General features: G+C 39.5%; 1 protein-coding gene across 22 annotated transcripts in view; it reads right to left on the bottom strand.

The window, feature by feature from the left end:
- Nucleotides 1-684: 684 nt before the first annotated feature.
- Dlg1 (discs large MAGUK scaffold protein 1) overlaps nt 685-14427 on the bottom strand; it is a 181639-nt gene continuing 167896 nt past the window's right edge. For all 22 annotated transcript variants that reach the window (XM_021645131.2, XM_060370191.1, XM_021645132.2 and 19 more), the window contains 4 exons: nt 14213-14385; nt 10391-10500; nt 5536-5627; nt 685-2408 (listed from right to left, as the gene is read on the bottom strand). In XM_021645131.2, coding sequence (XP_021500806.1) covers nt 2302-2408; nt 5536-5627; nt 10391-10500; nt 14213-14385 — 482 coding nt within the window. In that variant the 3' untranslated portion in view covers nt 685-2301. The remainder of the gene's footprint in view (nt 2409-5535; nt 5628-10390; nt 10501-14212; nt 14386-14427) is intronic.

Here is a 14427-nt window from a genome sequence, read left to right as displayed (position 1 = left end):
ACTGCCCTCATGATTAAATATGCCAGTGGTCAGTAGGAGCTTGCGTATCTGTTGGAGATCTGTTTCTATTTACACAGGAGCCTGAGGCAGCTGCAGAACAGGAGGTGAACAGAAACGCCGAATGGAGCACATTTTAAGTCATTTCCTCCCAACTTTGGAGAGACGCAGTTTTGAACTCCACTTATCTCCACTTTCTGGCCACATCATTCCAGGCAGGTCGTTCCATTTAAGCCTTAGGGTTGGGCTAGTGACAACTCTCTTCAAAATAATTGCTGCAGTATACTAACATGGATCTAGTACTTAGTAATGTCATTATTAATAATCTTTAAACAATCTAGAAAACTTTATGGGTACATTTTAAGACATCTGGAAAACCCAAGACAACTCTCAGTACACGAATGCCATGCCTTTATGATTTCTTTATGGTCTTCAGTGTGTGACCACCGCCACACATCAAAATGGCTTATGCTGGGTCTCCCTTGTTGTAAGGTGGTTTTTGAAGCTCTCAACATCTTTCATTTTCTCCCCTAGTGTATGTTTGGAAACAATCTACTGGATCTAGTGCAAGAACTATACATCTTGCCCCCATGTCTTTAAACTTAACTATGTAATGTGAATTATCCCAATAAATGCCAGCTTGTTTAAAAAAAAAAAACCTCCAAAATTCAAGACACATTTAACATATGGATTTTACAATAAAGTTTATTAGCTGTTCTCCTCTTTCTCATAAACGGAATGGATAATGTTGATAATTCTTTACAAACGAGTACTCATTTAAGAAATTTTAAAGAGGTTGCCGAAACCACATATTGAATAAACAATTCCAAAGAGCAATGGGAAGCCAGATGATATTAATAAGGGACTAGAAACTCATTTCTCAAGGCATTTTGCCTCTCACTAAAATTGCTGACGTAGTTTGCTGAAAAGATCTGTGCAATTCTAGTACAGTGTAGCTACGAAGATCAAGTGTCCGGGGGAGTCTCAAAATGCAGGCTGTTTCTCTATTAATGAAATGAGGAGAACTAAAAGGAAAGGCAGAGGACCAAAATCCAACTCCATGACAAGAACACAACACTGACAGAGAACCTAGGAACGTTCTGGAACTTCTGTAGGAAAGAGGAGAACAAGCTTGTCCTACTTGCAATCTGGTTTCCCTAGAGGCTTCTCCTCACCACCACCATACACACACTTTCAGTTCACATGATTAAGGAAGGTAAGTCTCATCAATTAATATTTAATTTAAAAACCAAACAAAAAGTTAGAAGTAGGTGGCAAAAGAAAAATATATTTTAAATATATATATATATGTTTGTGTGTGCAACTATGTAAAGAAAATAATTCCCATAGTTACAGAGTTTAGTTAAAGAAAGTTTTATATATATTTATATATTTTATTATAACAAAATAGGCAGTTATTGTGGGTAAAATAGTCATTAAAATCTGACCCCTCCCTAAGCATACATTAAAATTTCAGGCTATGAATTGGATTCCTTCCCACTGCCATGATTGCTACATCTCCACCGAAACATTTTGTCTGCAGTTGTCTGTGAAAGTTCCTCACCTGTGTGTAAAGGTGAGGCCCCGCCCTTCAGCAGAGCCGTCATCAGAAAAGTGCACGGACAATGCTTGAGAGGCACACACAATGAGCAGGCCGCATACGCTGATCAGAAACGCTCGAGCAGTTATCCCTGGCGAGTGTGCCAGGGGAGGGCTCACACAACAAAGGCCTCGTGAGTAACGCAGAGCCCTCCTGAGATCATGAGTTAACTCAGGCATTAATTTTGAAATAAAACCCCTACTTTTCTTATTTGTCTTTAATGAAATAATTACTTTAATGCCAGAAGTCAATTTAGGAAAGAACTTGAGAGCTCATACACCGGCCAAACCATGCTATTACAGTTAAGCGTGCACAGTTGCTCAAGGTCCACTGAATCACTGATTAAAACCACTTTTCTTTCATTTGTACTAAAATTGGAAAAGAATGTATATAAAGCTTTTCTGAAAATCTCTTAAAGTTAACTTTCCCTTAAACATTAAGGAATTTTACAATTTTGCATCTCCCCAAACCCTTGATAGCTGGTCAGGCCATTCATCTTCAGTTCTGAAAAGTGGCCAGAAACCAATAGTAACAGAATAATACAGACGATGCAACATGAAGGAGACACTAGATGTCAAAAACGGGCACAACCGCCGACCATGATGAGGGATCTCAGTCAGTGTGAGAAGAGCGCTGAAGACAGACTCCAGAGGACAAGGCAGAGAAATGAGACCGTGGGAAAAGAAACAGAGAAACATCAGTCTTCATAATTTTTCTTTTGCAGGGACCCAAATATAAGGACCAGAGTGTTCTTCAATTATCTGCTTCACTTGGTTGTAAATGTCCTCCAGCGTGTCTCCCTGTACAAGAGCTGCAACGACAGAGTCAGAAGTGGCCATTAGCTGTGCTCCGTTGCCATCACTGCTGAACCGGAGAAGGCACACTACCTGCTTAGCAAGAACTGTCGCTCAGCTAATCTTACTACTTGCCCAGCACACACAACTGACCAACAGTGAGACATGCCATTTCATCTTTACCTTTCGTTTACTGCTTAGTCGGCTGATCTGGAGCTTGTATTGGCTCACTCACTCATTCATCTGGCTTGCACAGGCTCACTGTATGCTCTATCTCTGATTTATGCCCCTCAGTCATTAGTTTTATTATTTTAATACTTTTATGGGAACTACAGAGAACAGGTACAGCTACTTATGAGGTGGTGGCAGGGCAGGACCTGAGGGAAAGGCAGTTGATTACGGATTATGCACTCTGCCAAAGTATGAAGTGTACCAGGTACCAAGCCTAGGTGGCTTGAGATCCATAATCTGGCGTCTTAGTAGTTAGAAACTATTAAAATCAATGTCAGATGTTAAGTAAAATTATCTAGGTGGTGAATGAGGTTAAGTATCCTATAAGGAGGAACATTTATGTGCATCAGCAGAGCTTCTACGTAGCTAAGGACATCTGGGTAATCAAAAGCTTTATAATGTTTACAAGTATCAGTTGTGCTCACATTTTGAGCTACATGTAAGTATCCTTTAATATCTGAGAAGACAGACATTTGGCAAAGACCAGTTTCATCTTGACTGGCTCCCGGTGCTTCACAGTGGAAAGCAGTGCATCACTGTGGGGAGGGACAGCTGCAGAGGAACTGCTTTGGGAAACATACTCTGCTTACTAAGAGAGTCGGAGTTCTCCCTGGGTTGGAAGAGCAAGAGGTCAAGGCCACAGATACCTTAGCCATTACCATTAAAACCAACACCACCATAACGGTTCAGCCTGGTATCACAGGACTGCATGATACAGAGACTGCAGTGACATGCCTGCCCAAACTCAGGACATCAATTTAAGGAGATTCCACAAGGCCGTCATCCTATAAGAATGTCGAGGTTAGCTGGGTGTGGTGGGGCAAGTCTTTAATCCCAACACTTGGGAGGCAGAGGCAGAGGCAGAGGGGCAGAGGGGCAGAGGCAGAGGCAGGTGGATCTTTGTGAGTTCAAAACCACCCTGGTCTACAAAACAAGTTCCAGGACAGCCAGGACTACACAGAGAATCCCTGTCTGGAAAAACAAGAGAACAAAAGACTGTCAAGGTTATGAATGACCAGTAAGTAAAGGCTGGTGATAGTTCTCATTAAAGTAAATAGGGATGTGTGGCAGCTCAATGCAACATTTGCTGCTGGATTGGACTGTGAAAGAAAAGAAATTTTTTTTTGTCACCTTACTCTAACAACTGCCAGTATCTGGGGAAAGCCTGTATTAAAAGGTGAGATTATTAGTGTTAAATTTCCTGAGTTTTATTAGTGGCAGTCTCACTATATGAGGGCTATCAGCAAACACTCAAATATCCCTTTTTATTTTTTTTAAATACTAATATATTTAGAAGTAAAAGGCATCTATTTGTAACTTACTCTCAGCTATTTTAGAGATAAAATGAAAACATGTGGAAAAAATGGATGAGCTGTCCTAAAACTCATTCTGTAGACCAGGCTGGCCTTGACCTCAAAGAGATCTGCCTGCCTCCCTCCCTAGTACTGGGATTAAAGACGTATACCACCACTGCCTGGCTGCATGAGCTGTTCTAATTGCTTGTATTGTTATGGTTTCTCTTTAAGTCTGGAAAAAAAAAAAAAAAAAAAAAAAAAGGCAGCCTTTCCTTCAGCAGGTGGCTTATGCTATCAGCGCACTTACTAGAACTCACGTGGTTACTACTCTCAATGAGGTCAGCTGAGACAGTATGCACCCATGGTCCCAGCTACTCAGGGAGCAGATGTAGAGGGGTCATTTGAGTCCAAGAGCTCAGGGTGAGCTTGGACAACACAGACCCTACCTTTGCTCACCAAGTCTAAGCTGCTATTATAGTGGTGGGCTAGCTGTTTGCAGGTTGTCCACGTTAGCCCTCTCACAGCCTGTGCGCTTGTGTCCCTTATGTAGGTCATACGGTAAGAAGGCACTCACAAACTGTAATCCCTTTCATCTTGGCATTCCCAGTCCTCCTAACTGTCTGCTATAAAACTCTTGCTTCTGCCCAGACTGTAGACCATCATAGTAGCAGAAAGCACACTAAGACACATGATCCTGCGATCTCATGTCTGCTACATATTCAAATGAAAAGAGACAATCATCAAGGAAACATCTGCAATTCTTTGTTAACCTCATTATTTACAATGTTTGTCAATGAGGAAAATGTGGGGTATATAATGAGAATATTATTCAGCCATAAAAAGGAGTCCTGTCATTTTTGATAACTTGAGTGAATATATGAGACATTAAGCTAAATTAAATAAATTAGACACATAAAAATAAATTGTACGTGGCCTCATTAGTTGAGGAAGCTAAAGTGGACTCAGAGGCAGGGAATACAGTGATAGGTCCCAGAGATTGAGGGCAGAATAAAGAAAGGCTGGTCAAAGGGTTTAAGTTTCTATTTTTAGGAGGAAATGTGGTGATCCGGCCGCAGGTCGCATGTGCAAGGCCCCAGTACTGGAAAAACCAGACCCTTAAAGAACACTTTCTGGGTATCTAATGTACGGATAATGACCACAGGAACAACAGTACATGCCAAGCAAGCTCACCAACACACAGATACAAGCACATACACACCCACACAGCAAGAGCTGTGATGGCAGAGGTACTCCTGTGGACTGTAGTGATCAGCTTACGGAGTACCCACTATCACTGTATACCCTCAGCACCCAGGATACCTGTCAATTCTATCTCAGTTAGCCTAGGGAGAATGGGTCAGATTTACAAAGGGGAAGGGAAAATCAGAGGCTTCAAAGAAGCACTGAAATCAAACCTACTTTCCTCTGGTCAATCAAGAATTATTCCTGTGCACACAAACCTAGGCACACTACAGTTAAGGTTCCCCGTTACCAGCTAGGATAGCGTTTGAGTTTCCCACAGATCCTACATGTTTATTTGAAATCTACAGGACCAGTGACTACTAGATGTGGACACAGAACATTCTCCCATAAAGGCACCATCACACATGGTTCCAACCTGTAAAATGTTCAGTGAATTCCTGTTCCAACTTCATGGCTCTCTCAAATGTTTTTCTGGCTTGTTCTTCTGTTAGGCGCTTATTCATTTCCCTACACAAATAAATTTAGAAATTAGTGGTTTGCATATTATAATATTCTTTGAAAAAAGTTGACAGAAGACATATAGTCCAAGTCTGCGTAAGCTATGGGCGTCACTAAGGAGAGATGCAGTCACTAGGCCTGCTGTCTGGGACGTGCAGTGACAAGGCTGCAGCCCTTTCTACACCAGCTCAAAGCAACCAATGCATTCACTGCTGACAGTTTCCACTGTGCATGTCCTGTTAAAATGTGATTCACAGACCTATAAACTGACTTACAGATCGTGAATGAACACTTTAAACAACACAATCAGAAATTATAGTTTGGGGAAATACTGAAATGACTTAGTTTCTTCACCAAGAAAAGGAGCAGAATGAAAAAAAGGAGGAAGACTATAGATTAAAACTTTAATTATCTCTCATGAATAAACCTTATTTAGAACTTGGCTAGAGGAAAAAACAAAACTGCCAACACATAAGACACAAGAAAAGAAATCTGACTCTCTGACTTTCTCATACTGATAGTTAAAATGCTAGATTCACAGCGGGGCACTCTCGCTTCAGCTCTCACTTTTCTAATATATGAAATGATACATATGATGTTCATCTCAAAGTCATCTGGGTGTGTGTGAACAGAGTGAACAATCAGAAACTCTAAGTCTTCCGCAGCTGGACAAGGGCTCGGGGGAGTTTGTTCCTAACCTGTAAGAGGAAGCTCTTGCCATTCTGCATGGCTGTGGCACAGTGCCCTTGCCTTCTTTAGAAATCTGAGCACTTCTTGTAGGGTAGGTCTAGTGGCAATGAACTGCCTTTGCTTACCTGAGAACATGTGCATTTCCTTTTTAGAGTTATTCTACATGTGCATGGTAGGTGGGCACATGTGGAGGTCAGAGGTCCCATGGGCTCTAGGGATGAGGCTTATGCAGGGAGCTCTGCTTCCTGCTGGGCTGTAGCTCCCACCCTGTCCTTTCCCTCATTCTCCCTGGGTACAGGGTTCTGGCTTGACAGGCTTTATTTCACTGCATCAACTCACTGCTTTCTGACATCCGAAGTTTCTGACGAGAATGATACTGATCATCCATCTTATTGGAAACTCTCTTGTATGTGATGAGTCATTGCTCGTGCTCTGCACAACACTCTGACTGTGACATGCCTCAGTTAAGGCACCTCCGTTTCTTATGCTTGTAACCTTACTCAAAATCTTGGATATTTACATTCATGACTTTTAAATAAAACCCGGAAGTTTCCTCAAATAGTCTGTGTCCCCTGCTTACATTTTGAGATTCATAAAGTACGCTGGTTGACTCAAGGCCATCTCCAGTTCCTTGGAGCTGTTAACTTTTCTCCAGTGTTTTTCTCTTTGCTCCTCAGATTTGACAATTTCCATTGTTCTATCTTCAAGTCTGAGTAATCTTCTGCCTGCTCAACTTTGTCTTTGAATCTCCCTAGTAAAGTTATTTCAGACACTATTTTGTTTTCGGCTCCAGAACTTAGAAAACTGAAAAGGTTTTATTTTTAATTATGCATGCACCCTTGTGTGGCTGTATGAGTACGTGTATGTGAGTGCAGGGCCTGTGAAGGCCCTTAGACATGGAGCTACAGGGCGTTGTGAGACCCGGGGACACAACCTGGATCCTCTCCAATCTGTGCTCTTAGCGGTCAGCCAGTCCCCTGCTCTGAATTTCAAGTTTTCCCTTTATGGCTATTTCCAACTTCCTCGGATAAAGGCTTCTTGACTTTGACCTTGTCTTTTAGTTCTTGTGCATGTCTTTAAGGTGTTACATCATATAAGAGCAGAAGGACATTATTGGGGAGAAAGAAGGGGACAGCAGAGGTGAGCACAGGTGAATATGAGCACTGATGATAGAAATGCACGAGAAGGTTATGTGGAAACCCATTATTCTGTACAAAAATAATGAATTATAATAAATGCTTTTAGAGTCTGTAGTGAGTTTGACATCTAGTCTGTCTCAGAAAATTAATTTTATTTTTCCCTTTGAATAGACCATTCTTTGCATACTTAAAAATACTTTATATTTGACTCTTATGATTCAGTAACTCTAGACACTAATTTTTGCTCTTTTATTTAAAATTATTTATTTTTATTATATTATTACTATAATATTGTTATGTATACTATACTATATTATTTTATTATTAAAATTAATTATTTTATTTATTGTTGTAGAGTTTTTCTGTGCTGAGGCAGACTGTTATAAACTGAAGATTTTTCTTAGGTATTTACTGAGAGTGTGCCTTTCCATGGTCACCTACAGTATATCTCTAAATTCCACTCATACATGTGACTTCATTCAAATGTCCTGGACTGGCTACCAAAATAAAAAAAGACAGAGACATGGAGGTGAGGGTGGGTCTGGGGAAAGGCACTGGGGCTTTAAAACTCTGAAAATACTGCCAAGTTGGAGACAGCACCAGCCAGCACAACAGTTGCTCACTATGAAGACAGGGTCTTTATTGCATCCTTCACTCTTGGAAACTGTATACAGACTGCTGAAGAAGGGTATGGATGGGGCTAAAAATAAAATACAAGTGGGGAGCTGACACCACACTGAGAGCTGAAATTAACCTTTAAAACCAACTCCAGGAAGCTTTAAGGCTTCAAAAGATTTCAAAGTTCCAAAATAGGTTAACAGCTAGATCCTGCCAGTGGGGCAGTTACTGGTACAGTCATTATTTGGAGATGTCTTTGGTCAAAGTCTACTCTGCCAACCCCACCTCCATGCTTTGTTTACGTAGACAAGGGCCCCACTCTGGACCTTCAGTCCCCTGATGGATTTTTAAACACTACACCAGTCTTACATTCTGCTTGGCCATTATAGTTTACTGGTGTAAAGCCAGGTAACATTTTCTTTCCTTTGTCCTTCTCTAGTTAATATCTGAAGTGTAACTTTAAAAACAGGGACTGGCAGAACCTTCCATGCACCGTTTGACAAACTCTCACAAAGTTGTGCACCCAGCACTCAGGCCTGAAGCAGCACCAGCAGCGCTCTGGAACTCCAGTGTGCCATCCTCAAGGCTAAGTTTTCTTTAGTTTCTCTAAGTGGTGGTCAAACTTAGAATTGCAGAGTGTGTATTTCCAATCTGAGACCTTTTATTCAAATTGTAAGATTCTATGTGTTTGTACGTAGCTGGAGAATGCTCATGATTATTTTTGCAGAATGTTTCACCATGAAAATGTCATAATTAATGCATTCAGCTGGTGGTGGTCATTTAGATAGTCTCTAGGTGGTGGCTATTTAGCACTTCTGCTGGCACACAGGTATGGTTAACACAACACATTTCTGCTAAATCTATCTAGGAATGAGAATTCTAGGCTAATCATAAATTCTGCACGTCAAGCTTTTGAAGCTACTGTAAATTTACCAATGCACATTCACCAAGTGACACTTGAAGACTGTGAGGCGTTTCAGATGCTCTCTATTTCTTGTCTTTCCCCATTTTTGTTATCTTGACGTGCAGGTGGTAACATATGACATGGCTTTCACTTGTTTAAAGCCAGTGCCATGCTGAGTGTCTGCCAATTGTCCAGAGATCTTTTAAGTGTGCTTTGTTCAAGGCCTAATTTCTACTGGGCCACCTGTGTCAAACTATAACGACCACTGATGTACACTGATGACCCCTTTCCATTCTGGTGTTACTTGATTTTGTTTCTTGATCATTCTTAATGTTTACTATACTTTCAAAGGACATCTTCTCATCAATCGTCTGTTATACGCTGATTTTCTATAAAATTTCTCTTCTGCCTTCTTTGAATTTATGGCTCACTTCCAACTTTGCTCTTTGCCTATGCTTTTTTGAAACAGTGTCTCTCCCACTCTGTAGTCCACGCTGGTCTTTTCAGCAGCACACCCGAACTCCTCAGCCCTGAGATCAGGTGTCTGGCAACATGCCGGATGTTTGGTTTTGTCTATGATAGTGTTTACAGGCTATGTAATCTCCTTCACGAAAGACATGACATTAAGTTTGTCAGCTTTTATATGTAGTTTAAAACATTTAATTTTTCTATTTCTTTTTTAACCTATTCAGAAGTATAATGTTCAGTTTCTAATATATAAGCATTTGAGTCATACTTTTATTACTAATTTCCAGTTTAATTTTGCTGTGGTCATAGGATACTTGTTTTCAGTTAGTTTGGTTAACTGTCCCATGTGTTTGAAATCAATGTCTATTTTGCATGTGTCAAGTACAATACTTAGTGAGTCTCAGTGTTGAGTATAGTGTTTTAATGAATGAGATGGTTAGGCCCATTGATACTATTTTTTTGTTTGTTTGTTCTTTTTGCTTTTATTTGCACTTTCTTTTTTTTTTTTACTTAATTCTACTAAAAAAAATTAAATTACATTCATGTATTTGAACGTGTGTGTGGGGTTAGGGAACAACCTGCAGGAGTTCTTCTCTTGTGCTAGGTGGATCCTGAACATTAAACTCAGGTTGTCAGCCTTGGTGACAAGTGCCTTTATGGAGTCATCCCATGTCTTCTGCCAGCCAGGGAGGCACCATCCTTTTATCTTTCCTTTTCTTGTTTCTTTTTGTTCCTTTTGTCTTTTTAATGATTATCAGCTAGCTGTACTGCCCATTTAATAATATGAATGATGATGATGATGGCTATTGTCACACAACTTTTAATCTCACAATACCCTCTAGGCAGGTATAAACACTACTATTTTATAGCTGGAGAGAATGAGACACGAGGAGGATAAAGTAACTCAGGTTCATATCTGCATTTAAAGGGGCACTCTAGGCATTTATACTTACATGATATTTTCCATGGATTTGGGTTTAATAAAAATAGATATTGGGTAAAGCTGTGCAATTTGCAACCTCTTTATGGCATTTCCAGAGACATCAAGGATGCAATGTTTGCCCTAAAATGGAGACAATAAAGAAGGAAATTAAATAGTGGACCAAATTTTTTCAGTTATACCAAAGGTGATTCCCACTGGTCACAATATGAATTGTGTTTCATTTAGATCCTTTTTACCTTAAGCAAAATTGCCATTTATCAGTGAATTTCAGAAGGGAAATTAAATGAAGAAAACAATGATTATAAACAATTCTCACAGCCAAAAGAATTAAAATATAGTTCTTATATCTTTGATTTTTTTTTAATAGACCAATAACTTCTCAATAGGGGGAGAGATGACCCAGCAGTTAAAAGTACGTATTTCTTCTTACAGAGGATTTAAGTTTAGTTCTTTTTCCCTTTCTCTTCTCTTTCTTTCTTCTTTCTCTCTCTCTGAGTGCTGGGACTGAAGTCATGGGTCATCACTATCTGGTATGTCCTTCCTTTTTAAGACAAGCTTGCTTGCTGAACTGTTTAGGAGACTAACTGGCCTGTGAGCTCAGGGACCCACCTGTCTCCACCGTGCTCACCCCCAACTTGCCTGGCTTTTACATGAATTCTGGAGATGGAACACAGGTCCATTCTAACCAACAAGCCTTTACCCTCCAACCTCATCCTGAAGAGTATAGATCCTTCATTTCTGAGGACAGGCCTTAATTTGGCTCAGCCTGCTTGTGACTATCAGAGGCAAGCTACAAAGTTCTCCAAGACCTCTGGCAGGTGCCCTCTTCTTAGTTCACACCATCAGGAAGGCATATGCTATCTATTTTTCCATTTCTAATGACAACTGATTACCTTTAAACTGTTTAAAACTTCTCCATTGGAGAATTATCTTTGCCTTTGTAACTAGTATTTTCAGGTAAGGTACTTTTCCCAGTATGTAAATAATATTGTTTCTCACAAAACTTCACTTACTGTTATTAAGATATATTTTAATCATCTCTTACTGTTCTTGCCTGAAATTATTATTACCATGAGGTTTTCAAGATAGATTTTGCAACTTTGTCATTCCTTGACCTTGATTAGCAGCAGACAGTAAGCAAAGCTTCTCCTCCATCTTTTCATTCATGAATTTACTTATTTGTCATGGATTACTCAATTTTCACCTAAAGTTATTTTTACTTTGACAATCAAATTTTAATTTTAAATTTCAAAATGATACAAAAACATTTACTCAAGCAAACGTCACCCCAACCTCTTCGTTCCTTCTCCCACTCCCCATCCTTTCTACTTTTCCTAACGTAACTATTCTCATTAGGTTCTGCTTAGCCCTTCCATGTTCATATCCAATTAAGGAGATGTGTTTCCTCACTTCTCCTTTTAGAATATTAAATCATAGATCCTTCTGCATGTGGTGATATTAATTCATTGATATGTCACTATTTATTAACTGTAAAAACTCCACTACATGAATAATTCTGATTACCAATTACTTTATCATGGCAGCCCTTTTATAAATGCATTTTTCATGTTACTCGAGTTTGTTTGGGAAAAATTCCTAGAAATGTACTGCTTGGTGGAAGGACAAACACACATGTCATTTTACTAGCTGCTACCACATTCCCTTCTGGCCAGTGTTTTTTCATGGGCAGAGTTTTAATTTTGATTAACTCCAATCTACCATCTTTTTCTTCTGTGGACCTCTAGTCAACATATCCTTGTCATGATTTTTCTTGATAAATTACTTACTTCTATTTTATGTACGAGAACCTGCATGTATATGTAGCATGTATGCCTACTACCCTTGGAGACCAGAAGGCATCAGATCCTTCTGATGTGAGTCATCAGTTGTGGGTTTTGGGAACTGAACTCAGGTCCTCCTAAGAGCAGCCAGTGCTCTTAACTGCTGTGCCATTGCTCCAGGACCCCCTCCTTCTTATTTTTTCCTTAGAAGTTTACTGTTTTAGAATTTAGACTCTCTGATCCATTCTTGGGTTAGTTTTTGTAAACAACATGAACTGAAGCTACTCAATTGTTCTGGTGTCACATGTTGAAATGCTACCTAGCCCTCTCTTCACAGATTTGTTCCTTTTTCCATATGACATGTGTATTGTCTACTACAGGATTAATTTTTTTTTGATTGAGATACACAGGGTACTGATATGCTGCTAGGATTGGCCTTGCCTCCTGGGTTAGATCCTCGGTTCAGCCTTGAGTAGCTGAAACTGCATGTGTGTCCCACCATTCTCGCTTATTTCAGAATTCTTCAGTGTGCAGTCCTTTTGATCTATATGGCTATCTTTATGCTGAAATCTTACTATTATTATTTAAAGTACCAAAATTAATTTATATGCATTCTCCAACTTTTCTATTTTACAAAACTATCTAGATATGGTTCTAAATGTCATTACTAAAACTTGGAATCACCTGAAAAAGCCTTAGGTGGGGAAATCAGCTTAGCTTGTGGCCATGGCTGTGGAGGGAGATTGTCTAGACTGTTAATGAGGTGGGAAACCTCATCCTAAATGTGGGTGGCACAATTTTATGGACCAGACCCTGAGCTGTACAAGAGGAAAGAAAGCAAAGGTATCTGTCATTAGGTGCTTTGATTTCCTGCCACTCTGAATTCCCTTCAATAATGACTATCATTGGAATTATATGCTAAATATACCCCTAAGATGCTCTGATAAGGGCATTTTATCAGAGCAACAGAAACAAAACTAGAACACTAGTCTAATTTTTTTTTGTGTTTGCATATAGAATTTAGAATTATGACAAATATCTTTTCGGGAATTTAGGGACATCTGATATTTTAAGTCTTAGTAGTCTTTCAACCCTTGAAAATGGCATCTGTCTCTATTTATTTCGCAGTAACTCTTCAGTGTAAATACAACATATTAAAAGATCTCCATTTGGTAGCTCTCAGTAGTTGAATTCATTAGTATACCATGATTTTGTATTTTTCAATCTTGCTAAAACATATTATAGCAGGTTTTTTTTTTTGGGGGGGGGGAGCAGACTTTTTATTTTCTAGACAGTCAATTATATCATCTGAAAACAAAGACTTTTTTGTTTTTTGAGATAGCGTTTCTCTGTGTAGCCCTGACTGCCCTGAACTCGCTTTGTAGATCAGACTGGACTCAAACTCACAGAGATCCGCCTGTCTCTGCCTCACCCAAGTGCTGGGATCACAGGCTGCGTTACTGTGCCTGGCATCATGTTTACTTCATGTTCTGCTGCAATGGGTAGGTGCACTTTTGAAAGAAAGTAGCTTTTGAAAGAAAGTAGAGTCATCTGTCTTTGGATTTTTGGGGTAAGCTCTGAGGTTTTTAACCATCTAGTATGATACTAGTAATAGTATTTCAAAACTTTAAAATTTACATTTATTTTGTATGACCTGTGAACATACTGGAGTGGGAACACAAATGCACAGTGGTGACTGAGAAAGTCAGTTCTTTGGACTATGCAGGCATGGCAGCAAGTGCCTTTACACACACTGAATCATCTGACTGGCCCCTAGGGCTGTTTATGGGTAGATGTCTTTATCTGTTTGAGAGAGCTGTTTTTATGTCTTGTTTATTTTAATCAATAATATATATTAGACTTTGAAAAAGAAATTTCTGCACATTTGAGATGACTACATAGTTTAATAAGGTAAATTACATTGAGTTAAAACATTTTAATTTATCTTTGCTTATAAATGTCAAGGCTATGTTAGCTACACTATATTTTCAGTACAAACAAAGCAAAGCGTCCTTTATTAGAAACCCTAGGGCAGGTACTCTGGGGCTCACCTTCTCTGCTACCGCTCGCACAGACTGAACACTTGTTCCATACAGATGGTTGTTATACTGGCCAGCTTCAATGAACTTATGCTCCTGGATATCTTTTTCCATCTGCTCTCTTGAGGTCACAAAGTGATAATCTCGTCCATCCACCTCATAGTCACGTTTTGGTCTGGTTGTATCTTCAATAAAAAAGAACTTGGGGAAGTATTTAATATTTAAAA

The sequence above is a fragment of the Meriones unguiculatus genome, chromosome 17, assembly GCF_030254825.1.
Source record: "Meriones unguiculatus strain TT.TT164.6M chromosome 17, Bangor_MerUng_6.1, whole genome shotgun sequence".
In the NCBI taxonomy this organism is placed as follows: Eukaryota; Metazoa; Chordata; class Mammalia; order Rodentia; family Muridae; genus Meriones; species Meriones unguiculatus.
Note: the sequence above shows the minus strand (reverse complement) of the source record. Positions and strands in the feature narration are given on the sequence as shown.